We start from the raw sequence: 24,298 nt of genomic DNA on the forward strand, positions 1-24,298 counted from the left end.
TAATGGAGAATACCTTAGTAATCTGCAATTCGCTGTTCACATTCCCTTGCTGAGTCCCTCAGGTGATGAACTGCAAAGCATGATCAATGAGCAATACAGGTAGAGCAGAACGGTTGGTCTTAAAGTTAATATGCAGAAAACTAAAGTGTTGTTCAACAGTCTCGGAAGGGAACAGCGGTTTGAGATTGGTAGCGATGTGCTGAAAAGGTAACGAAATACGTCTGCTTGTGACAGGTAGTGGGCGCAGATTCGGATCACGACAGTTAAGGAAGTAGAAAAATAAGAATGGGATGGAGCGCATTTGGCAGGCTCTCTCAGATCAGGAATGGTGGTTTACCAATCTCCTTAAAGAGAAAAGCGCAATATATAACAACCGTATCTTACCGGTACAGACCTACGGTACAAAAACGTGGAGGCTAGTGAACAGGATTCAGCTGAAGTTAACGACCACGCCGCGAGCTATAGGAAGGAACATGTTAATTGTAATGTTAAGAGGCAAGAAGAGGGCAGTGTGGGTAAGAGAACAAACGCGGGTTAATGACATCCTGCTCGAAATAAAGATGAAATAGGCTTGGGGAGGGGATGTAATGCCAATGCACGATAACCGATGGTCGTTAAGGGCAATGGACTGGATACCAAGAGAAGGCGAAGCGTATCAGGGGGCACCAGAAATTTAGGTGGGCCGATGAGATAAGCTAGTTTTTGAGGATAAGGTGACCGCAGCTGGCACAGGATAGGGCAGGCTGATCGATGATGATGATATGGATGCTAGATGTGCTCAGCACTGACAAACTTATCAACGCTCTTGACCTTCGTTCATTCCTCCCCTAGATATAACTGCATTAACTCGAACTTCCAGAAAAAGACCTGAAGTTTTATTTCCATAATTCTAACCAATATTTTTCAGCAATCAATTAAACATCAATTCTGCCCGCTGGTTGGAAAATCGGGAAGGTAGTTTCTACCTGCAAGTCAACCATGAAAACTTCACTTTGCATTTTCCGTCTCATTTCACTCACAAGTACTTGCCGGAAAATGGTCGAGCATATTATACTCTCTAACCTCATTAAATCTCTTGAATGTAAATCATTTTTCGGACCTGCACATGGATTGCGCAAATCATACTCCTGTGAGAAACACACTCATGTCATTCACACTTGCATTGCACCGTATTCCCTGTAGCTGATCCCATGCTGACCGCATTTTTTATATTCTGCCAAAGCATGTGATAAACATCTGGCGAAGGTCAACTTGGGCGACCTATTTGAACTCAGCCACCCGCCATAGCTCGGATCATGGTTCTGAGCTCCCTTCGCACTAGGCCAGAAAGCATGTGATAAGGTTTGCCATAAACTACTGAGGTATCAAACAACCAGTTAAGCATAGATCCCAATTTACTGAAATGGACTAAATGCTTTCTTACTAACTGCTCTCAGTGCTAATGGTTACAGTTCTTTTTTTACCGATGTGCGTCTTGACGTGCCGTAAGGTTCCGCTTCTGTTTCTTAGTCAGAATAATGACCTTCCCTCCCTTTCAATATTTACCTGCTCGCAGATTAATGCGTTGTTGTTCGTGAAATAAATAACATTAAGGATTCTTCAATACTGCAATTTGACATTAACAATAGAAACCTGGTGTAATACATCGCTTATGAAGCTTAACATTAAGAAATGAAAAATTATGCGGGTCCCACGTATAACTAAAAGTGCCCTCTTCAACCAGTAAATTCATACAAACATCTTGTTGTGAGACCCAATTCATATCATTCACACACGCATTGCACCCTATTCTCGATCGCAAAACTTAATTAGCAATGCCATCTCCGCTAACATAACACGGTGGTTTAAGATTCAAAGCATGATAAAACATGCATAATAAACCTTGCTATAATGCTTTTTTTTCAATCTGCTTTTGCGCCAAGGTACATCGGAGGACTTCCGTTAATTCGTGAATCTGCCACTGAAACCATGTATGAATTGGCTTTTACTCACCAAGGCGTGTTAAAATTGCTTAGTGATACCAATTCATCCTCTGCCGGTGGTCCTGATGGTGTTTCTAACTTTGTTTTAAAGTAATGCGCGAATGAAATCTCTCAATACTTAGTGATCTTGTTCTGAGCCTCTCTTAAATCGGCGTCTCTGCCAAATGACTTGAAAAATACTAATGTGGTACCAGTGCATAAAAGTGGTTCAAAAAGCTCTGTTGTTAATTATCGAGCGATTTCTTTAACCAGCGTGTGCTTTAAAACGCTGGTGCACATAATATATAGCGCAGTCATAAAACATCTTGAGTCTCGTGAGTATTCTACAGAAATTCAGCATGGCTTTAGGTCAGGTTTTTCCTGCACTACTCAGTTGCTTGAGTTCAGTAATGATCTGTTTCCTTCCGATAACCGTGACTCTCAAATAAATTGCGTATTTCTAGATTTTAAGAAAGCCTTTGATTCTGGACCGCAGGGGTTTGTTCTTGGACCCCTTCTTTTTCTGATTTATATTAGTGATATTGTCTTGGATCTTACCTGCAAAGCTCGACTAGAGGCTGACGACTGTGTCATTTACCATGTGGTGGAAAGTTCCTCTGATGCGTTAAAACTTCAGCAAAACTTGGATTACATCCAGTGCTGGTGCTCAGAATGGCAAATGTCTTTGAACGCTAAAAAATGCCAATATATTTCCTTCACTCGAAAGTGTTCCCCTTTACGAAAGCGTTCCCTTTACATAATGGTCCCTTGCAAAAAGTACTTGAATATAAGCATCACGGTGTTTAGTTTACATCTAACCTAACATGGACGAGGAAAGTTGAGTATATCACAACTAAGGCCTGCAGAATGCGTAATTTCTTAGAACGAAATTTCAATAAAGCGCCGTCTAATGTCAAACAACTCCTGTATTTCACTTACATACGACCAATTCTTGAATATGCCTACCCTGTATGGGACCCCCAGTTTGCTTATTTATGTGACATGCTCGAGTGCCTCCAGTATAATGCTGCGAGATTGGTGCCCAATAATTACACCTTCTCAACTAGTGTCATGTCTCCTAAAAACCACCTTGGTTGGGGATCTTTAGCTAACCGTAGGACACATTTGAGGTTGCAAATCATGCATCGCATCTATTTTGGAAGGTTGAGCATTAACAAAGACCGGTATATGCTTCAACCTTACTTTTTTTCTAGACGACTTGATCATCAGTAGAAGATCCGAGAGAGTAAATGTAAGACAGATGTTTACAAAGCCTCGTACTTTCCACGGACGATCAATGGGTGGAACAGACTGCCGGCCGGCGTCACTGAGTGCTGCACGGAAGGTCAATTCCGTGCATTCTTATCTGATGTGTGACGTGACGCGCAGTTCTTTTGCGCGTGTCTTTTCATTTAATTCGTGGGTGTTTCTTTTTTTGGAGCGCGGTTGTTCTTCACTGCATGCTTTTCCTCATCTATTATAGTTGTGTTTTGTATTTTTTGCATTTGTATTTTTGTAGTTATATTTGTATGTATTTTTGTTATCCTCTGTACTTTCGGCCAAATGAGCAGAAGTCATTGTGTCCCCCCCCCCCCCCCCGCCTGCAATAATGCCTCCGGGCGCTGCAGGTATCTGTAATAATTAAATAAATAAATAAATAAATAAATACGCCTATTACGCTGAATGGCGCTGCGCGGTGCGCAGTGTAGAAGAGAGAACGAGGTTCAAGCACTAGAACTTGGATTGTGGTTAGACTGACGCTGGCCGTTCTCTGTTTTTACCCATTTTCCCCATCATCTTGTAAACAAACCGATGCCCCTAACGCGGTGGAGCGTGCCGGGTGCGTAGTCCTGGACTCCACAGAACCTCGCCGGGGCAGACACTTGTCCTGGCTCCCGTCTGTCCGAACAACCATGGCGAGCCACGACGGAGAAGGGCACACTTCGTACACGACTGGAACTCATGAAGGCTGCAAACATCAGGCACCGGTCTGCTCCTGGCCGCACCAGCGGCCCCACCCACAAAAGATCGCTGCAGTGCGCACCTTTCCAGAACCTAAACATTTAAAGCACTTGTGGCGACACACTCTGCGCATATTTCCGCGCAGCCTCCGTCCGCCTTGTTATCGTCCGGCCCAGCGTAACACGGTCACATGCTGGACTGCGTTACCGGTAAAACACAACGCCTTTGATTCTGTACCGCAAGCCTTTACGTTCCCTCCTCGCCAGACGGTATTCCGACAAACACTCGACTACGTGGCTCTCCGCGGAAATTAGGGCAAGCCGTGATAACAAGGATCCGGAATTTCGTCACGCTGAAACAAGTTTGGCATCTTTTCTGTGCCATCTGCACTTCAATTTGCGCTGCAAGAACCATGACTTTATTCCCAAGTCCCTTAGACTGCCACTTCGGGTCTGCAAGCCAAAAGGTGAGTGATTGCGCAAGCTGAGAAGCGTCAACTTCAAGCCCGTATAATGGATACCAGATGCACCATCAAGCGCCTGGAAAATGATGCTTTCTTCGCGCAACGCATGCTGGACGATTGCCTCAACATCGATTTTCCCAGCGTCCTGCTTCACGCCAACAGTGCTGCTGCCATGTCCCGTAAAGAGAGAAGCAGAGCTCAAGAAGCCAAGTTCTGTTCGTTGCTGGATTACACCGTCGTTTCTCGTGCTGCATTTGGGATACACAACCTATCTTCCCACCGCCTAGACCCAGCAGAACTGAGCCTCCTAAACAGAGGTCTTAATTTCAATACCGGCGCCCATCCAAACGTGGATAGAATGGCCTGCGGTGTGGAGCAGGCAGTCCGCAAGGTTGACACCGGTAAGCGGGAAGAAGCTCGTTGCCGTGCCATCGGGGTCCTTTCGAAGCGTTGCGGGAAGAAAACAGAAACGTTGACTTCCCCTGAAATGCATGTCTTGAAAAGGCTCCAAGAGAACGAAGACATCGTCGTCCTGCCTGCTGACAAGGGGAATTCAACCGTTGTTCTCAACCAATCGGACTACATCCAAAAAATGACGACGCTTCTCAAGAACGAGGCGACGTACAAAAAAGTGAGACGTGACCCCACAAAGAAGGTAGAGAGAGAACTTCAAAGTCTACTTTCCGACGTTTTCAAGTTCATCCCACCAGAGAACAGGCGCCTCTATTTTCAGCTGCTGTGCCACAACGGTTCGGCACCTGCCATATACGGCCTTCGTAACGTGCACGAACCGGACGTACCACTACGCCCTATCGTGGACTTTACGTGCTCTCCGGATACTTGCATCAAGTGCTTCGCCCTCTGATTGGAACAACAACGATGTATGTAAAGGACTCCTCCCACTTCGTCAACAAGCTTAGGGATGTCACTATAGACGGCGTGGATGTCCTAGTCTCTTACGACGTGAAGTCAATGTTTGCGTCAGTCCCGGTAGACTTCGCAGTTTCATCCTTCAAACGCCTTCTAGAAAACGACGCCTCGATGCCTTCACGTACGCCTTTTGAGGTTGTTGACCTTTGTCGCCTGCTCGAATTCTGCTTGCACAACACGTATTTTGGCTTCATAAAACAGCGCTACAAACAACTGTTTGGTGCAGCCATGGGTGCTTCCGTCTCCGTCGTGTGCGCAAACATTGCTCTAGAACGCATTGAAGCAGAGGCGCTTGTTTCATTTCCTCCAGCCCCTAAAGTGTTTCTCCGGTACGTCGATGACCGTTTCTGTGTGATTCGCCGACAGGATGCAAGCCGTTTCCTTGAGCACTTGAACTCCTTTCAGCCGACAATTCAATTCACCAAAGAAGATGAACAGAATGGCGCCATTCTCCTCTTCGACGTGCTTGTGCAAAGAAATGGGCTCGCAACGTGCGTGTACCGCAAGTCCACTCACACTGGTCGGTACCGAAAAGGAGGTATAAACGGGAGGTATAAACAAAAGAAACGTGTCGTCATCACAGCCTGATTTCTCATGTAAACAGCGTGCGCCAACATCAAATTTTTCTCACGGATCCCAGATTCAATGGTAAACTGAAATTCATTTCAATGCGGCGGCAACGAGTCCTTCTCAGAGTGGACGTTGTGCGTTTGAACTGAGTGGATGGAAAGCATTGAATTCAATTTTCGCTGCCATCATTTTTTCTGCTGCATGACAAACCTTACGATACATAGAGAGACCCAGAGAAGCGAGAATTTTCCCCACTTGCATGTAGTTGTCCCCTTAAGCTTAAAGCGGCTCTGAAACGCTCTCCGAGGAGAGCACATCAACTCGCTCAATCACTGCATTGTGTTGCCATGAGCACCTCAGCCAAATAATACACTTCTGCACGAAGCAGAGAAGGGAGAATCACGGGCAAAAGTTGGTGAGCCCTTTCCGGAGATCCACTCTCGCAGCCTTCTTTGCACCGCTCCTGAGCATACCAGTTCTGAGATGGCTACTGGTTAGATTCTTTCAGACGTCAGGCAGCTACCATGATAGCAGCCAATAAACGGCGTAGCTCCTGCGGGTCCGAAAGCTCCACCCCTGGCGGTGGGGCCGGCGGAGAAGTGCCGACCTCTCAGCGTGAAAGTGAGGAGAGGAGAGGAAGGCGCGGAGACGCTGAAATTCAGGTTGTGACTACAGATAATTCAGCTGCAAAGGCCATCAAAAAAATGCTTGCTGCAGGATATTCGTGAAGCGGCTTCCTACAACATCACAGGCAAACCACAACTTTAATAGAGCCCCTTTCAGAGCACCTTTAAATGACGACCACTGCATACAATTCCAGTAAGTTCAATCACGAAGAAACTTGGGGGCGCTAGATGGCGAGTTTTTCAGCGGAGAGAATTAGAAGAAAGGCTGCCCAATGGATGTCAAAAGTAAACAAAAAGGATAGAAAAGCAGCTCAAAAATTCTGGAAGCATCTAAATGCAATGAGTAATAAGACTAGGCTAGAACAAAGGTTTATTGTTACAAATCAGGGTATTCGACTAGAAGGGGATGAAGCGATCAAACACATAGGAACAAGGATGACAGAAAAATTTAAAGAAAGAAATGCTGCGCAGAATTTATCGAAGGAGGATAGACCGGTTACTGCAATAGCTTCACTTGAACAAAACGAGTGGGAAAGGGTAGAGAAGGTTCCTAGTGGCACGTCAACAGGACCAGATGGTATTCCGATTACGTTAATAGAGAAGCTAGGACCAAAGTCCAAGCAAACATTAATACAGGTAGTGAATAAAATGATATTGGATGGGAAAGTCCCCGATAAATGGCAATTGTTTTATGGTTTGGGGGGGGGGGGGGGGAGGGGGCGGGGGTTTAACGTCCCAAAGCGACTCAGGCTATGAGGGACGCCGTAGTGAAGGGCTCCGGAAATTTCGACCACCTGGGGTTCTTTAACGTGCACTGACATCGTACAGTACACGGGCCTCTAGAATTTCGCCTCCATCGAAATTCGACCGCCGCGGCCGGGATAAATGGCGATTAAGTAGAATGAACATGATATATAAGGGAAAGGGGGACAAACTGACGCAAGTAACTACCGTCCTATAACAGTGACATCTGTGGTTTACAGGGTGGTGATGCAGATAAAAAAAGGACAAATTGCAGGCTTGAGTGGAGAACGAGGGTGTGCTAGTAGAGCTACAAAATGGGATCCGGAAACAAAGCATGTTGGAGGACAATCTGTTTTCATTGAAGCAGTGTATAGAGAATGCTGAAAAGGAACACAGGCCCCTATGGCTAGCATTTCTGGATATTAAGGGAGCCTACGGCAACGTTAATCAAGAGTATCTGTGGGACATACTGGGCACATTGAATTTGGAAGAGGAAGTAATTAATCTTCTAAAAGATATATATAAGGGTTCCAGAGTGCTTATAAAATGGGAGAAAATGTATCAGAGCCTGTAGAGATACAGCGGGGGCTTAGGCAAGGACGTCCTCTGTCTCCTTTGTTGTTCATGTTGTACCTGCAAGGGTTGGAGACCAAGCTAGAGAGGAGCGGACTAGGATTCAACCTTTCTTTTTTCAAGCAAGGAGAATTGATTAAACAGTCATTACCGGGACTAATATACGCCGATATTATAGTGCTAATGGCTGACAACAAGGAAGACTTGCAGAAGTTGATAGACATATGTGGTACAGAGTGAGATAGATTAGGTTTCAAGTTTAGTAAGGAAAAATCTGCATTCATGATATTTAATGATGAGGGCGGCGAGCATAGAATACAGGAGTTCACTCTAGAAGTAGTGGATGAGTACAAGTGTCTTGGGGTGTGGATAAAAAACGGTGCTGAGTATCTGACAGAACATGAAAAATATGTAATGAATAAAGCTAGTAGGAATGTAGCTGTCATGAAAAATAGGGCACTGTGGAATTACAATAGGTATGAAGTGGTAAGAGGGATCTGGAAAGGGGTGATGGTTCCTAGCCTGACCTTCGGTAATGCGGTCCTGTGCATGAGACCAGATCTTCAAGCAAGGTTAGAAATTAAACAACGTGGCGTAGGGAGGCTAGCTTTGGGAGCACATGGCAATATACCAAATCAGGGGGCACAGGGTGATATGGGATGGGCGTCGTTCGAGAGCAGAGAAGCTAGTAGTAAGAGCGATTGATAAAAATAGGGGAAAATCAGTGGGCTAGGAAAATTTTCAGATACCTGTATATAAGGAATGTTGATACGAAATGGAGAAAGCGAACTAGAAAATTGACAAACAAATATCTGGACAGCAGTAGGGGGGGGGGGGGGGGCAAATCAGCAATTATCGGTTAAGAAAAAGGTTAAAGAAACAGAGAGAGCTCTGTGGAAAACAGGGATGCTGACGAAATCAGTACTGGGAACATACGGGAATATTTAAGCAGGAAATTGCCAAAGAAATTATCTACCATAATTGTAGGGGAAGCTCTTTGTTGTTTGAAGCCAGGACGGGAGTTTTGCGGACTGAGACATATAGAGTCAGGTACCACGAGCACCACGAGATAGACACGTTGTGCGTTGCGTGCGGAGAGGAGGAGGAAACAGCTGAACACTTGATACTTCTCTGTAAAGGGCTTCGCCCTACAGTGGAAAGCAGCGGGGCTGATTTACCCAAGGCATTGGGGTTTAAGGACAGTGAAGGGAAAGTAGATTTTAAGCGGGTAGAAGTAACCAAGCGGAGGTTATCTGGTTGGTGGCTAAAATCAAGAGAAGAGTAAAATTTCATAAGTCAAGGCTAAGTGGCTTGAGCCACCGCCTGATTTAAAGGGTCCATCCATCCATCCATCCATCCATCCATCCATCCAGCGCGCATTCCTCTCTTTCTCTGTTGAGGACGTCGAGTGGGTTCCGGAGCGGCGGCTGCCACCCTACGGGTATTGCAGCGACAGAATGAAATACGCTGGCTGCACGCGAAGCTCTGCCGAGATTTAGCGGCCAAAAAGGGGAGACGGCAACCTGCAGCAGCGTGTTGTTGACCACGAGAAAGGCCGATGGGTGGGTTGCATGGCGACTTCCTTTGTTTACCGCGGGGCAGCGGCTTCTCGTGCTACTGGCCGGCTTGCGTGGATTCTCTCCACGGAAGTCGCGTGACTGGCTTCCCCTTACGGCGCCTTTCAACAACACTGCGGGCCTCGGGAAGATGTCGCGCGGCACGCTAACAAGCGCAGGCGGGGAAGCGGCACGCAAGCGTAATATGCGGAGGTCGTTGTGTACTGCAGCGAAGGCCGAGCACGTCGCCGAGGGTGGTAGGAGGGATGCGCTTCCTGGACTTCGTGACGCCTGTGCTCAGCGAGCTTATCCGAGCGCTCAATCGAGAAGCGTGATCCGGTCTCGTTTGGTGGCGGAGCTCGGGGGGAGTTGTCGACGGACTTTTCACGTTCGGCAGAGCGTTTCGGATGTGAAGGTCAACCGATAAGAAAGAAACAAGCTGCTTCCTTCCTAGCATATCGAGAGCTCAGGGGTCCAAGAAAACCTCGTCTATCGCCTTCTTTTGGTTCCCCATGCAACCCTCTCCCTTTGCTAGAAGCAGAACTTCCCCGCCACTGCGGTCCCGCTTTCGCACACCCCACCCGTCGCGAATGCGCGCCAGTCATCCCAGGTCGTAAAGCAGCGCATGCTCCCGAAACCACTGTCAAGAGCGCTTTCAGCCACAGACAGTGACCTTGCGCACTGAGTTCTTTGTAACTAAACAAGACCGCAACGGACGCAAGCAGACGTTTATTCCCGGCTCATGGAGTGACGAAATCAGTGCACCAGTGAACAGTGCGTCGCGTGCACAGTGGAAGAGCTGTAGCCGAGCATGGCTTCCCGTTTTTTTTAACTTAAAATAAATCCCGCAAGGTGAAAAACCACCACGTCGCAATGCTCTCCCACATCGCGGTGTTAGCTACCCCAAACGCTCCCCGGCTGAAGAGCCGGTCCCAGCGATGGCACCGCGGTGGCCTTCGATCCTGGCGGTCGCATTTTGATGGGAAGCGAAATTCTAGCGGCCCGTGTACTGTGCGATGTGACTGCGCGTTAAACAACGCCAGGTGGTCGAAATCGTCCGGAGCCCTTCTCTATGTTGTCCCTCATAGCCTGAGTCGCTTTGGGACGTTAAACCGCCATGAACCATGCATGATGCTGCCAAAGCAGCGATGTGAAATTCTGAGAAATTTCCCTTTTTAATAGAATTTGAGACACAAAATTTGGCGAAAAGCGAATTTTAGACGAGCATGAAAGATCTTTAAGAACCGATATTGTTTCACTGTTTTAGAAATTGGCGCAGTTTTCAAGCTGCTGAAGGAAAAGGAACAGCGATGTGCTGCAACAGGAACGCGACCAGATCGTCGCAGTTCTCCGCCAAAGCACAAATAATTCCCTGCCGTCGAACGTGACTGCGCCTATGCTGCAGTGCCGGCGTTGCAGAGCACCGAATTCGGTGCTGCCCTCTGCTCACAGCGGCTGTCTATTCTTTCCGTCGGAACGCGTTTGAGGGACTGCATTGTAATCTCAAGAGGAGGAAAGGCACTGAGAAGGAAAAAACCCTACGAACTTCTACATTGAAAGCCGTGCACTTCAGTCGAGGATAAAAAGTTAGCCCATTTCCTGCTTTAATTTGCAAATCAGGCGCATTTAAAAAATATTCTAACCAGTTCAAGACGATTAGAATCTTCGTGCAACATGTTGTAATATTTTTTACCTTGGACAAATTGATTTGAACAGCCAGTTTAGTGCCTTTCGTTTCTGAGCTTGATTTTTACCGGAACTCGCAGAACCTAACAACACAGACACAAATATATAGACATAGCTATTACAACATCAAGAGGGATGAGAGTAATTTGAAATTAAGACAACATCAGATGAAATAATTATAGTGCAGGAAGCAACGCCGAGACAGACCGCAAAATTTTTTTTCAGAGTGTATTTAGTTTTCATTCGGAATACAATAGACGACAAGCTATTGAAACAGACAGGTACATAGTATTGACGTATGCGCTTTTCTTACCGGGTTGAGGAGCTAGGATTGCAGTAAACGAATTTTGGTCTCAAGTCACGTGCAGGAACATATGGAATGGTGAACTGACTGTACCAGAAGTTTTTAACACAAGAGTTTCTCTTAACAAAGCTTTAAAACTTGCAAGCTTTAATATTCTAAAATTATCAATGTCATTACCAATGGGCAGGTCGTAGGCAATATTCTTTAGAAGTGAACGCAGAAGTAAATACACCCTGTGCTGTGACCATAAACAGGAATTCCATATCTAAGCACACTATAGAATAAAGTCTCTATAACACATTTACGAACAGAAGGCATAAAATATCTAATATTATACAGGACACACGATACAGTACGAAGTATTTGGCAAACAAAAGAAAGATGTGAGTTCCAAGAGAGATCACTGACGAAGATAAGGCCCAGATATGTGACCGACTGCGCATATTTTACTGGTACATAGTTACAATCAAAACAGGAGGAAGTATGCAAACAGACGGGATGACTCAACTCAAATTGTTTTAATGGGTTATGAAAACATATAAGTTGTTTGGTTTGGTTTGGTTTGGTTTATTGGGGTTTAACGTCCCAAAGCGACTCAGGCTATGAGGGGTGCCGTAGTGAAGTGCTCCAGAAATTTCGACCACCTGGGGTTCTTTAACGTGCACTGTCATCGCACAGTACACGGGCCTCTAGAATTTCGCCTTCATAGAAATTCCGCCACCGCGGCAGGGATCGAACCCGCGTCTTTCAGGTCTGGATTCGAGCGCCGTAACTACTGAGCCACCGCGGCGGGTCATATAAGTTGTGTTTTAGAAATATTAACAATAATATTTATTCACATGCACTAAAGGCCTCAGGGAGGCATAACATAAGGGGGGGGGGAATACATGACCTCAATAAAAGCAATAATAAACACAAACAATAAAAACAAACAGTGCGGCAGATGCTTCACATATGAAAAGAAAGACTTCAGTTTGCGAAGAAATTCATCGCGGCTTTTAACTGACACAACGCTCTCTGGAAGTTTGCTCCAGTGACGAATAGCTATTAAGAGCGGTGAATGATGAAATAAGTTAGTGCGAGCAAATATGGGCTGGACTTTGAAGCTGTGGTCGAGTCGTGGAAAACTGCGGTGAGCAGGCGTGATATGAGCGGCGGAGAACGACGACGGTGCGTGATAATACCGATGGAATCATGACAGTAGAGAGAACGTTCTTTTTTTTTTTTTCAAAGAGAATAAATGGAGCGATTTTTCGATTCCCGTAACAATAGATGTGCGTGTATAATTTGCTGTGACGAACCGGGCAGTTCAGCTATATATGATTTATTGACTAAATACGCCTGATGTGGATTCCATATTGGTGAAGCATATTCTATTTTAGGACGAACAAGTGTTTTGTATGCGAGAAGTCTTGTAGATACGTTAGAGTGGTGTAGACTGCGTTTAATCAAACCAAGTGACCGAAATGCCTTGCTGGTGACTGTGTCAATGTTTTGTTGCCGTGTGAGGTTGCTTGATATGTGGACACCTAAGTATTTATGAATGCTGAGCGCTTCATAGTTAGACTGTTCGTAGAGTAATCCTTCACTACTGGATCAGATGTAGCGGTAAACCCTATAGACTTTGCCTTAGCGTCGTTTATTTCCATTTGCCAGCGTGCGCACCAATTAGGAAGTTCATTAAAGTCTGACTGTAACGTAACAATGCCCGAAGGTCTATGTTTCTCCCGGTAAATGGCACAATCCTCTGCAAATAATCTTGCAGTGGAGGTAAAGTTATCACTAATGTCTTTGATATATATGAGAAAAAGAACCCCAAGCACAATATCCTGCAGCACACCAGATTTAACATGAGCTAGAGAGGAACTCACGCCATCTATGGAAACTGACTGATAACAACCGGTCAGGAAATGTTCAGGCCACTGAACAACGTCGCTGTTGATATTAAGGCCGGTAAGTTTCAATAGTAAACGTTTATGCTGAACTTTATCGAAAGCTTTCAAAAAATCAATGAATATGGCATCAATTGGAAAAGCGTGGGCTGCTAGATCAAGGTCAGTTATCAGTTCAAATAATTGTGTTTCACAAGATCTACCACTGTGGAAACCATGCTGTTTAACCAGAATAATTTTGTTGCGTTAAGTACTTCATAACTGCTGATGATATAATATGTTCTAGGAGCTTGCAAGGTATGCTTTTGAGTGGAATGGGCGTGTAGTTAGAAAGCTTAGAAGAATTACCGGATTTTAAAATTGGAACCATTCCCACTCATCGTCATTTTCAAAAAAAAAAAGCGACAGAGAATGTTTACTGCAATGGAATCGGAGCGAAAGCACGGATTTGTGCAACGCAGAAGACGGCGGTGAGCAGGCAGTGCCGGAGGAGATGGAAGCTGATGAAGACGACGCTCTGCAATGCACAGCGCGAGAGAGTGATGCCGTTTAACACGAGGCGCGTTGGCTGCGGCAATAGCCTAGAGGTCTCGCGTGGCGGCCCTTAAAGGAGACCTGTTCGCGCAGCGGCGGGTCATGGATAGTGATTCAGTTTCTTTTTCAGCCGTCGTGGTGGCTCAGTGGTTATGGCGCTCAGCTGCCGGCCCGAAAGACACGGGTTCGATCCCGGCCGCGGAGGTCGAATTTCGATGGAGGCGAAATTCTAGAGGCTCGTGTACTGTGCGATGTCAGTGCACGTTAAAGCACCCCAGGTGGTCGAAATTTCCGGAGCCCTTCACTACGGCGTCTCTCATAGCCTGAGTTGCTTTGGGACGTTAAACCCCTATAAACCAAACCAAACCTATCAATTTCTTTTTCATGATTTGACCTCTAACTCAGCTGAAGGTGAAAACTGGGCACACGGCGGTCGAAGCACGAGGTACCGTGGTGAAGCTTTCGATTCAATAATTTTGCAAGAACACCATAGGTAGGCCCTGGTGCCGAGTTAGGAGCGAGACGATCGATGGCAGATGCAATTCCCTCGCAGGTCATAATCATAGGAGTCGCATGTTACATCAGGTGGCAGTGCATTTTCGTTCGTAAATACAAAATATGAATTGAATTCAGCTGCTGTCTCTCATGGTGAGAGCACTCTGTCGTTTTTACTAACTTGTATGGCGTTAGAGGAATACTTCGGACTGATTACTTTGCAGAATTTTTTGCTCTCAGTTACTACTAACAGGCCAGATATATCATCCTTGTAAAACTATATTTTGCTTAGAAGGTGAGGGTTCGGGCTAGTGGGTAGTCAACATGAGGATCCATAGCGCACAAAATTGAGGGAACACAACACGAGCGCTAAACTTCCACTGAATGAACTTAATTGGCGCTGACAGCATTATAAAGATAACCTACAACAATGATTATCTTGTCAAAGTCATGATGTGTCAAAGGAAGAGATAAAAACAATAAAACCACCAATCAGTGAGCAAGTTTATATATATTCCATTTATTTCCATCAAAGATGGGGGAGGCGAGGCAAAAAGCTGCGATAGGAGCTTGACAAGTCCTCGTCCCCTACAAAGCAGCAGCAGTACACGCCGACAACCCGACACATCTTTCATCGAAGAAAAACATAATAATACATAATAAAGTATAGAATGTACTACTCGTACATGAAAAACATAATAACACATAATAAAGTATGGGATGTACTGCTCGTACGAAAAGTGAATACAAGTTTCCAAGTGGGAGGAAGATTATATACTAATATCTAAGAAAAATGTAATGGTAAAAAGCAGCGCACAAATGTAATACAGCAACATAAAGGCGACATTGGTTGATAGTTCATAACAAAAAAGCATTCACAAATGTATGCATTCATGACAACTGAATTAGGCAAAGCTTAAGTATAAGTAAAAAATATATAGGACACACAAAGGTAACATTACAGGAATAAAGATTTCAGTTCATGTGGCTTAAGATCAAGAATATCAATGTGATCCTTTAGGTATGTGTTTAGTATATTAGGAATTCGATATTTTAGTGTCTGAAATCCATAATTAGTCCGGAAGGAATGCACTTTCCAAAACTCGAGATTGCGTGTGGGGTAGCGTGATGGACCTTTTATGGCTAATTCGGCAAACCTTATTAAACTATTGCATTTAGCTTTCTTTTCCCTGATAAGCCCAAGGCACAGGTGATAATTGTACATAAGAAGTACTTGCAACTGGGCTTGTTGGTGCACATTCGTGAAAGACATAAGAGCGCAAACTGGCAACACGGACAAGGAAGGAAACAGGACGAGCGCTACTTTTTTTTTTTTTGCCGCTATTCCTTCCGGGAGTTCAGCTCCTCCCAGGACTAACACATCATGGCGTCCGGGATCCTTGGTCTGCCCCTTCTTCAGTTGTTCCAAGTGTCTCGATACATGGTTCATGGTGCACTTCCACCAAAGCTCTGTTGTCTGGGCTGCGAGCTTCTTGCTTTCTCGATGTCTGATGGCCGCCAGCCACTCTTGGTCTTGGGCGTAGTACGCTGCCCGTAGAAGATCTTGAAGCAGCCTCACTTGGTACCACAGTTCGGACCGGAGTATCTTGCAGACACGTTTGGCGCTCGTCCTGTTCCCTTCCTTGTCCGTGTAGCCAGTTTGTGCTCTTATGTCTTTCACGAATAATTGTACATGTTGTCAAAACGTATTATGCCAAGGTTTTGCATTACAGAGTATATATCACAATCGTATTGAGAGCGTGTAATAATTCTAAGAACCCTTCGCTCTAATATACTCAACTTGTTTATGTTAGTTAGGGTAGTAGTACCCCAGACCAGACTACAATATTGTAAATGAGAGACAAACAAGGAATTATATAGGAGTAACAAAATATTTTTAGGGAGGAAATCTCTATGTCTGTACAAAATGCCGTTAATCGAGGCGAGCTTACTTGAGATGTAATCGACGTGTCTGTCCCAGGACATATGTTCCGTGAAGATCACTCCCAACGTTTTAAATTCACTCACTATTTCTATCTCCGTATTATTTAAACTAAGCGTTAAATTAGGTGGAATCTGTCGTGTCTTAGGACGGAAAACAATCGCTTTTGTTTTAGGAATGCTGATTACCAAGCCATTTTCCTGTGCCCAAGCAGCTACCTTAGCGAGTACAGAGTTGGCTATCATAAACAATTCAGTGCTGTCATCGGAAGAAAAGAATATGCTAGTATCATCGGCGTAAATTACAAACTTAGCTCGATCATCAAGACTGTCAATATCATTTAAGTATAGATTAAACAAAAGGGGGTCAAGAATACTCCCTTGAGGAACTCCAGTGTGAGTTTGTATTAAATGTGAAGGGTGACCATTGACCTCGACAAATTGACAACGATGAGAGAGGTATGATTTAATTAATTCCCATGCATTTCCGCGAATGCCATAAGATTCCAACTTTTCGAGGAGTAAGGTTCTGTTCAGGTAATCAAAAGCTTTAGTGAAATCAATGAACACACCCAACACAAGTTTTTTTGCTTCGATATTATGTAAAATATACTCCTTTTGATCAAGTAGAGCTAATTGGGCAGACCGATGTTTCCGAAACCCGTACTGTGCGCTCGACAATGCGTCTAATGTATCTAAAAAGGAAACAAGGCGAACCAGAAGAAGTTTTTCTAATCCTTTAGAGAACGCTGGCAGAATTGATATGGGACGGTAATTGCCGAGGTCATTGTGATCTCCTTTTTTATAAATTGGTTTCACTTTCGCTACTTGAAGCTGTTTCGGGAAGGTACCTGTAGTAAAACTCAGATTGAAAATGTGCGTTAGTACAGGTGCTATACAATCAATAACGTATTTTAATGGCTCGATTTGCATACCTTGAGTGTCACAGCTGCGTGAATTCTTGAGATTCAAGAATATAGAAGAAATTTCTTCGTCTGAAGTAGGTGTAAGAAATAAGCTGTGTGGGCAAGGAGGGTTATTAGAGAGCTTTGTATGTCTAGATAGCTGAGGGGTTGGGAGGCTAGCGAAGTGATCATTAAATGCGTCGGCTAGGGAAGCCCCATTAACTATTATTCCATTTATCAAAAGTTCTTCCACTGGGCTAGTTCTTTGTGAGCGGCACAGAACTTCATTTAGTTTCCTCCATGTTGATTTACTATTATTTTTAACTGCACTAAAAGACTTTTCTAGGTAATGTGCTTTAGCTTTCTTAATATCTTTATTTAGCTTATTCCGATACTTCTTGAATTCTCTCAGGAGGATGATATCTTTGGTCTGAATGAACCTGTGGAACATGTCGTTCTTTATTTTTATTCTTGCCATTAGATCGCCATTAATCCATGGCTTTCTTATTTTTCTGAATAAATTAATAGTAACAAAAGGAAAACAAGATATATCGCCCACTCCTTGAATCTAAGAAAGCTGTGTCTTTCCTTGATAATACCACCGAAGGATCACTGATACAATTTTCCAATCCCTCTTTTTCCATTGCTACAGCTTCAATTATTTCCCTTGTTTTCTTATCCCTATTTTTTCCTAATACTGAACACTCCTCGAAGTTAGGCGTGCACTTGTGATTACGGCAGTGACAAGCCAAATTACCTGACCCCTGATCTCTAACATTTCTCTGGTGCTTGCTGAGTCGCTTATTCAGGCACCGGCCTGTCTGCCCTATATACAACTTGCCACATGAAAGCGGCAACCTGTATATAACGTTATCGGTGCAAGTTACAAAGGGGTAACTTGCACCCCTTGAAACCTGAAAGGGGCAGGTTAAATCGACTGAAGCATAGCGAGGACAGAAATTTAAGTCTTGCAAGTGCTGTACTTCTTTATAGAGTGAATATATTGTTCGTAGGCAGCAGAAAGGATGGCGATATAGAGCTATAATAAGCTTTAAAGGTGAAATGAGAGTCTTTTCTCTCGACCATTTCAAGTTTCTTTATATCTTTTCTTTAGGAACGGATCCTACGCATCCGATGCATACTCAAATTTCGGACGAATTTGGGTGTTGAAGGCAAGTTGTTTAAGTCCAGGCGGAGTGTGTTTTGATTTGTGTTTATGAAGGCCTTGCGTTTCCTTCTCTCTTTTCTCTGGGCGTCGCTGTTCGCTTCCTTCAGCGATACCCTTCGTTATTTCGCTCTCGCCCACTTCGAGAGCGAGAGACAAAGGCCCGCTTACTGCTCGCCAGCTGAAAACCGCTGGGGCGCGAGGCCTGCGTTCACTATACGTGCTCAGTTGTCTCCCATCGCACTGGCAGCAGTGAAGTGAGAAAGGATATTGGCAAACTCTCTCAGGACGCGAACGACCTGATTAAGAAATGTCAAAGGATTAAAGCATAGAAAAGAACTGGCACAACTGTTGAAGCAAAGCTGTTTCAGCAAAACTGTTTGAAGTAAAAGAACAGTTATAAGGAATCCGTTATGATGGCTCACAATATGAACGAAACAGGAACAGAAAGGGCAGGGCTCAGTGCTTCACCGTTTCACCCTTTGACACAGGGAGATACACTGTGCACAGGATCGAGCAGGCTGTGCAGAACGGAGGCAGACTAAACATGGTCAAAAGGTAATCAGGCACGAGCAGAGATTATAAGTACACCCTGAGAGCATATCAAAGAAATTTAATTAGTAACTTAGATAATATAATCAAATAAACCGGATAATTATACACAGGTTCGTACTGTAGCCAAAATAATCAGGATGGTAATGACGAAGCCAGCGGTGCGGAGGCATTCGACATCCCACAGGCAACGAAAAAGGATATAAATGAAGCTTTACAACTAATGTAAACAAGTAAAACGGCAGACAAGGATTCTAACTCATTCCACATATTTATAATACGATTGAATAATTATTTAAGTGGATAAATAATTATAATTAATCAATGCCATTCACCTACTGTTTAATGGAGGTATTCCGAGGCCTGGATTGGGCAATGTTGGGGATAAGAGTTAATGAAGAATACCTAAGAAATCTGCGATTCGCTCTTGACATTGCCTTGCTAGGTTACTGAGGACATGAACTGCAAAGCATGATCAATGAGTTAGACAGGCAGAGCAGAACGGTGGGTCTAAAAATTTCACGCAGGAAAGCAAACTAACGTACAACAGTCTCGCAAGCAAACAGCAATTCAATATTGGCAACGAGGTGCTGGAAGTGGTAAAGGAATACGTATACTTAGGGCAGGTAGTGACAGCTGATCTGGATCATGAGAGGGAAATAACTAGAACAATAAGAATGAAGGAATGAGGTGGAGCGCATATGGCAGGTTTTCTCGGATCACGAATGGAAGTTTACCAATATCCCTTGAACGGAAAGTATAAAAGAGCTGTTTATTCTCGCCACTCACCTATGGAGCAGAAACGTGAAGGTTAACGAAAATGGTTCGGCTTGAGTTAAGGACAACGCAACGACATATAGAAAGAAAAATTACAGGTGTCACGTAAAGTTACCGGAAGCAGGCAGAGTGGAAGAGGGGAACAAATGCGGGTTAATGATATCCTAGTCGAAATCAAGAGGAAGAAATGGGCTTGGGCAAGGCATGAAATGCCAAGGCGGGTAACGGCTGGTCCTTAAGGGTAACAGTGTGGAAAGAAAAGGCAAGCGTAGCAGGGGGCGGCAGAAGGTTAGGTGGGCCGTGAGATTAGGAATTTTGCCGGGATGTGGCGGGCGCAGCTGGTGAAGGACAAGGTTAATTGAAAAGACATGGGAGAGGCCTTTGACCTGCAGTAGGCGTAGTCAGGCTCATGATGATGATTTACACGATCAATCAGGTGACACAGAAATGTGCAGAGTGGATTCAACACCTATAATTAGCTTTATTAGTTTGCGGGAAAGAATTGGATTCAATCGAAACCACACCATTCATGCTGGCATAGCGTACCAAAGGCGGGGAAGATGCATTTTGAAGATACTAGAGAATACGTATAGGGGTCGCACAACGGCCATTGTCCCAACAGGAAAAGACATAATTCCACTCAGGAAACGCGCGTCACGGAGGCACGATCTCTCCAGTACTACCCGTCGAGTGTTTACATGGGGTCTTTAGAAAACTATATTGGGAAGAATTGGGGATTGAAAATGGAGGATACCTTATCAATCGCCTATTATTGATGCCATTGACCTGCTAAGTAGCTCAGGAGACGAGCATACAATGGCTGAGGGCCCAGGAAGGCAAAGCAACAAGGTGGGTGTGAAGAAATTAAAGTAAACCTAAAGAAGCCTAATAAACATGAAGAGTCGCTTTGACTCAGGCTTCTCATGATAAACATGAGAAGCTTGAGTCGTTTTGGGACGTTAAACCCTAATAAACCAAATCTAAGTTATAGGTTTAACGTTAAGAGACAGGAAGGAGAAGAGTGGGTGTGGGAAGAAACAAGGGTTTAAAACATCTCATTAAATTGAAATCAAGAAGATTATGAAATTTTTCAACTTATATTCAGGACAGAGCAGTGAGCTATGGAAAGGAATTGTATAGGTTTAACGCTAAGAGACAGGAAGGAGCAGAATGGGTGTGGGAAGAAACGAGCGTTTAGAATATCTCAATAAATATAAATCAGCCAGAATGTGAACATTTTCAACTTATATTCAGGACAGAGCAGGGAACTATAGAAAGAAGTGTTATAGGTTTAACGTTAAGAGACAAGAAGGACCAGAATGGGTGTGGAAAAAAGAGACCTAGGAATATCTCATTAAGTCAAAATCAAGAAGATTGTGGAAGTTTTGAACTTATATTCAGGACAGAACTGTGAGCTTTTTAAAGAAATGTTATAGGTTTGACGTTAATAGACAGGAAAAAGCAGAATGGGTGTGGGAAGAAACGAGCGTTTAGAATATCTCAATAAATATAAATCAGCCAGAATGTGAACATTTTCAACTTATATTCAGGACAGAGCAGGGAACTATAGAAAGAAGTGTTATAGGTTTAACGTTAAGAGACAAGAAGGACCAGAATGGGTGTGGAAAAAAGAGACCTAAGAATATCTCATTAAGTCAAAATCAAGAAGATTGTGGAAGTTTTGAACTTATATTCAGGACAGAACTGTGAGCTTTTTAAAGAAATGTTATAGGTTTGACGTTAATAGACAGGAAAAAGCAGAATGGGTGTGGGAAGAAACGAGCGTTTAGAATATCTCAATAAATATAAATCAGCCAGAATGTGAACATTTTCAACTTATATTCAGGACAGAGCAGGGAACTATAGAAAGAAGTGTTATAGGTTTAACGTTAAGAGACAAGAAGGACCAGAATGGGTGTGGAAAAAAGAGACCTAAGAATATCTCATTAAGTCAAAATCAAGAAGATTGTGGAAGTTTTGAACTTATATTCAGGACAGAACTGTGAGCTTTTTAAAGAAATGTTATAGGTTTGACGTTAATAGACAGGAAAAAGCAGAATGGGTGTGGGAAGAAACGAGCGTTTAGAATATCTCAATAAATATAAATCAGCCAGAATGTGAACATTTTCAACTTATATTCAGGACAGAGCAGGGAACTATAGAAAGATGTGTTATAGGTTTAACGTTAAGAGACAAGAAGGACCAGAATGGGTGTGGAAAAAAGAGACCTAAGAATATCTCATTAAGTCAAAATCAAGAAGATTGTGGAAGTTTTGAACTTATATTCAGGACAGAACTGTGAGCTTTTTAAAGAAATGTTATAGGTTTGACGTTAATAGACAGGAAAAAGCAGAATGGGTGTGGGAAGAAACGAGCGTTTAGAATATCTCAATAAATATAAATCAGCCAGAATGTGAACATTTTCAACTTATATTCAGGACAGAGCAGGGAACTATAGAAAGAAGTGTTATAGGTTTAACGTTAAGAGACAAGAAGGACCAGAATGGGTGTGGAAAAAAGAGACCTAAGAATATCTCATTAAGTCAAAATCAAGAAGATTGTGGAAGTTTTGAACTTATATTCAGGACAGAACTGTGAGCTTTTTAAAGAAATGTTATAGGTTTGACGTTAATAGACAGGAAAAAGCAGAATGGGTGTGGGAAGAAACGAGCGTTTAGAATATCTCAATAAATATAAATCAGCCAGAATGTGAACATTTCCAACTTATATTCAGGACAGAGCAGGGAACTATAGAAAGAAGTGTTATAGGTTTAACGTTAAGAGACAAGAAGGACCAGAATGGGTGTGGAAAAAAGAGACCTAAGAATATCTCATTAAGTCAAAATCAAGAAGATTGTGGAAGTTTTGAACTTATATTCAGGACAGAACTGTGAGCTTTTTAAAGAAATGTTATAGGTTTGACGTTAATAGACAGGAAAAAGCAGAATGGGTGTGGGAAGAAACGAGCGTTTAGAATATCTTTTCAAATATAAATCAGCAAGATTGTGAACGTATTCAACTTATGTTCAGGATATAGCAGTGAACTATAGAAAGAGGTGTTATAGGTTTAACGTTAGGAGACAGAAAGGAGGAAGGAGCAGAATTGGTGTGGAAAAAAAGGGAGCTAAGAATATCTCATTAAGTCAAAATCAAGAAGATTGTGAAACTTTTCAACTTATATTCAGGACAGAACAGTGAGCTATTTAAAGAAATGTTACAGGTTTGACGTTAATAGACAGGAAGGAGCAGAATGGGTGTGGGAAGAAACGAGCCTATCGGGCGGCAAATTGCAAGGAGAAATGGAGGGGCGTACCTGGGACCGGGGTCTGGCACAGCGGTGCCAGGTGTCGCCGACAGTCCTGCGGCATTGCCTTCGCGGAACCACGATACCAGCTAAGGCACGTTCTGGGGCCTCCGCTCTTCGGCGCTGCAGAACGAAGAGCGAAACGGAAGGTTTGAGTTGCTCGCCTTATCCCAGTAATGTTCCCAGTTACTCGCTGGTACAATCCAATTTTAGCTCTACTCACCTGTGGGGCAGAAACGTGGAGGCTAAGGAAAAGAGTTCAGCTTAAGTTAAGGACAACGCAGCGAGCCATGGAAAGAAAAGTGATAGGTGTAACGTTAAGAGACCAGAAGCGGGCAGAGTGGGTGAGGGAACAAACGCGAGTAAAGGACATCCTAGTCGAAATCAAGAGGAAGAAGTGGGCTTGGGCAGGGCATGTAATGCGAAAGCAATTAAGATAACCGATTGTTGTTACGGGTAGCGTGCTGGATTGCAATAGAATCCAAACATAGCAGGAGGCGGCAGGTTAGGTGGGCGTATGATATTAAGAAGTTTGGGGGATAAGGTGGTCGCGGCTTACCTCTATGCAGGGTTTATTGGTGAGATATATGGGGCGGGTCTTTGTGTTTCAGTCACGGAGATGATGATTGTGATGATGGTGATCAATCGCTGGTATTTTTCAGTGCATCAAAACATCCACGTATCTTATATTTTTCTAGTTTTTTTCTGTTGTTGATCATCACCATCATCAGCCTGACTACGCCCACGGCAGGATAAAGGCCTCTCTCACATCTCTCCAATTAACCCTGTCCTTTAGCAGTTGCGTCCACCTTACCTCCGCAAACTTAATTTCATCCGCCTACATCCTACCGCGTCCCACTATGTTTGCCTTCTCTTGGAATTCAGTCCTGTACGCTAAGGACAAACGGATATCTTGCCATCGGATATCATGCCCTGATCAAGCCCATTACTTCTTGATTCCAACGAGAAAGTCTTTAAGCCGCGTTTGTTCCCTGACCCACTCTGCCCTCTCCCTGTCGCCTAGCGTTGCACCTACGGTTTTGCCGCCCATAGATCGCTGCGTTGTCCTCTATTTAAGTGGAGCCCTTTACGTTAGCTTCCACTCTTTTGCCTCATAGGTGAATGGGAAGGTGTCGGTGTGCTTCTTGTGGATACCTTACCCGAGTACGACTTCTTGAAACAAAGCTCACGAGACGGAAACGCTGTCTCTGTTTCTTTCGTACTGTGTTCCGACTCGTGCGCTTTGTTTTGAGAAGTCCTAAGCCAACTCGCCCACCAGTCGATTCTTCTGAACTTTGTATGGCTCCTTGTAACCATAAGCACCCCTATAATAATTCGTTCCTGTTGATGTGGGTAAC

The 24,298-nt window shown here is 44.0% G+C and overlaps 1 protein-coding gene across 1 annotated transcript in view; it reads right to left on the reverse strand.

The window, feature by feature from the left end:
• LOC144109849 (uncharacterized) overlaps positions 1-24,298 on the reverse strand; it is a 69,761-nt gene that overhangs the window by 39,713 nt on the left and 5,750 nt on the right. Inside the window, exon 4 of the mRNA XM_077642628.1 lies at positions 22,950-23,063. Within this exon, the coding sequence (XP_077498754.1) occupies positions 22,950-23,063 (114 nt within the window). The remainder of the gene's footprint in view (positions 1-22,949; positions 23,064-24,298) is intronic.

This window comes from Amblyomma americanum, chromosome 11 (genome assembly GCF_052857255.1).
Source record: "Amblyomma americanum isolate KBUSLIRL-KWMA chromosome 11, ASM5285725v1, whole genome shotgun sequence".
NCBI lineage: Eukaryota > Metazoa > Arthropoda > Arachnida > Ixodida > Ixodidae > Amblyomma > Amblyomma americanum.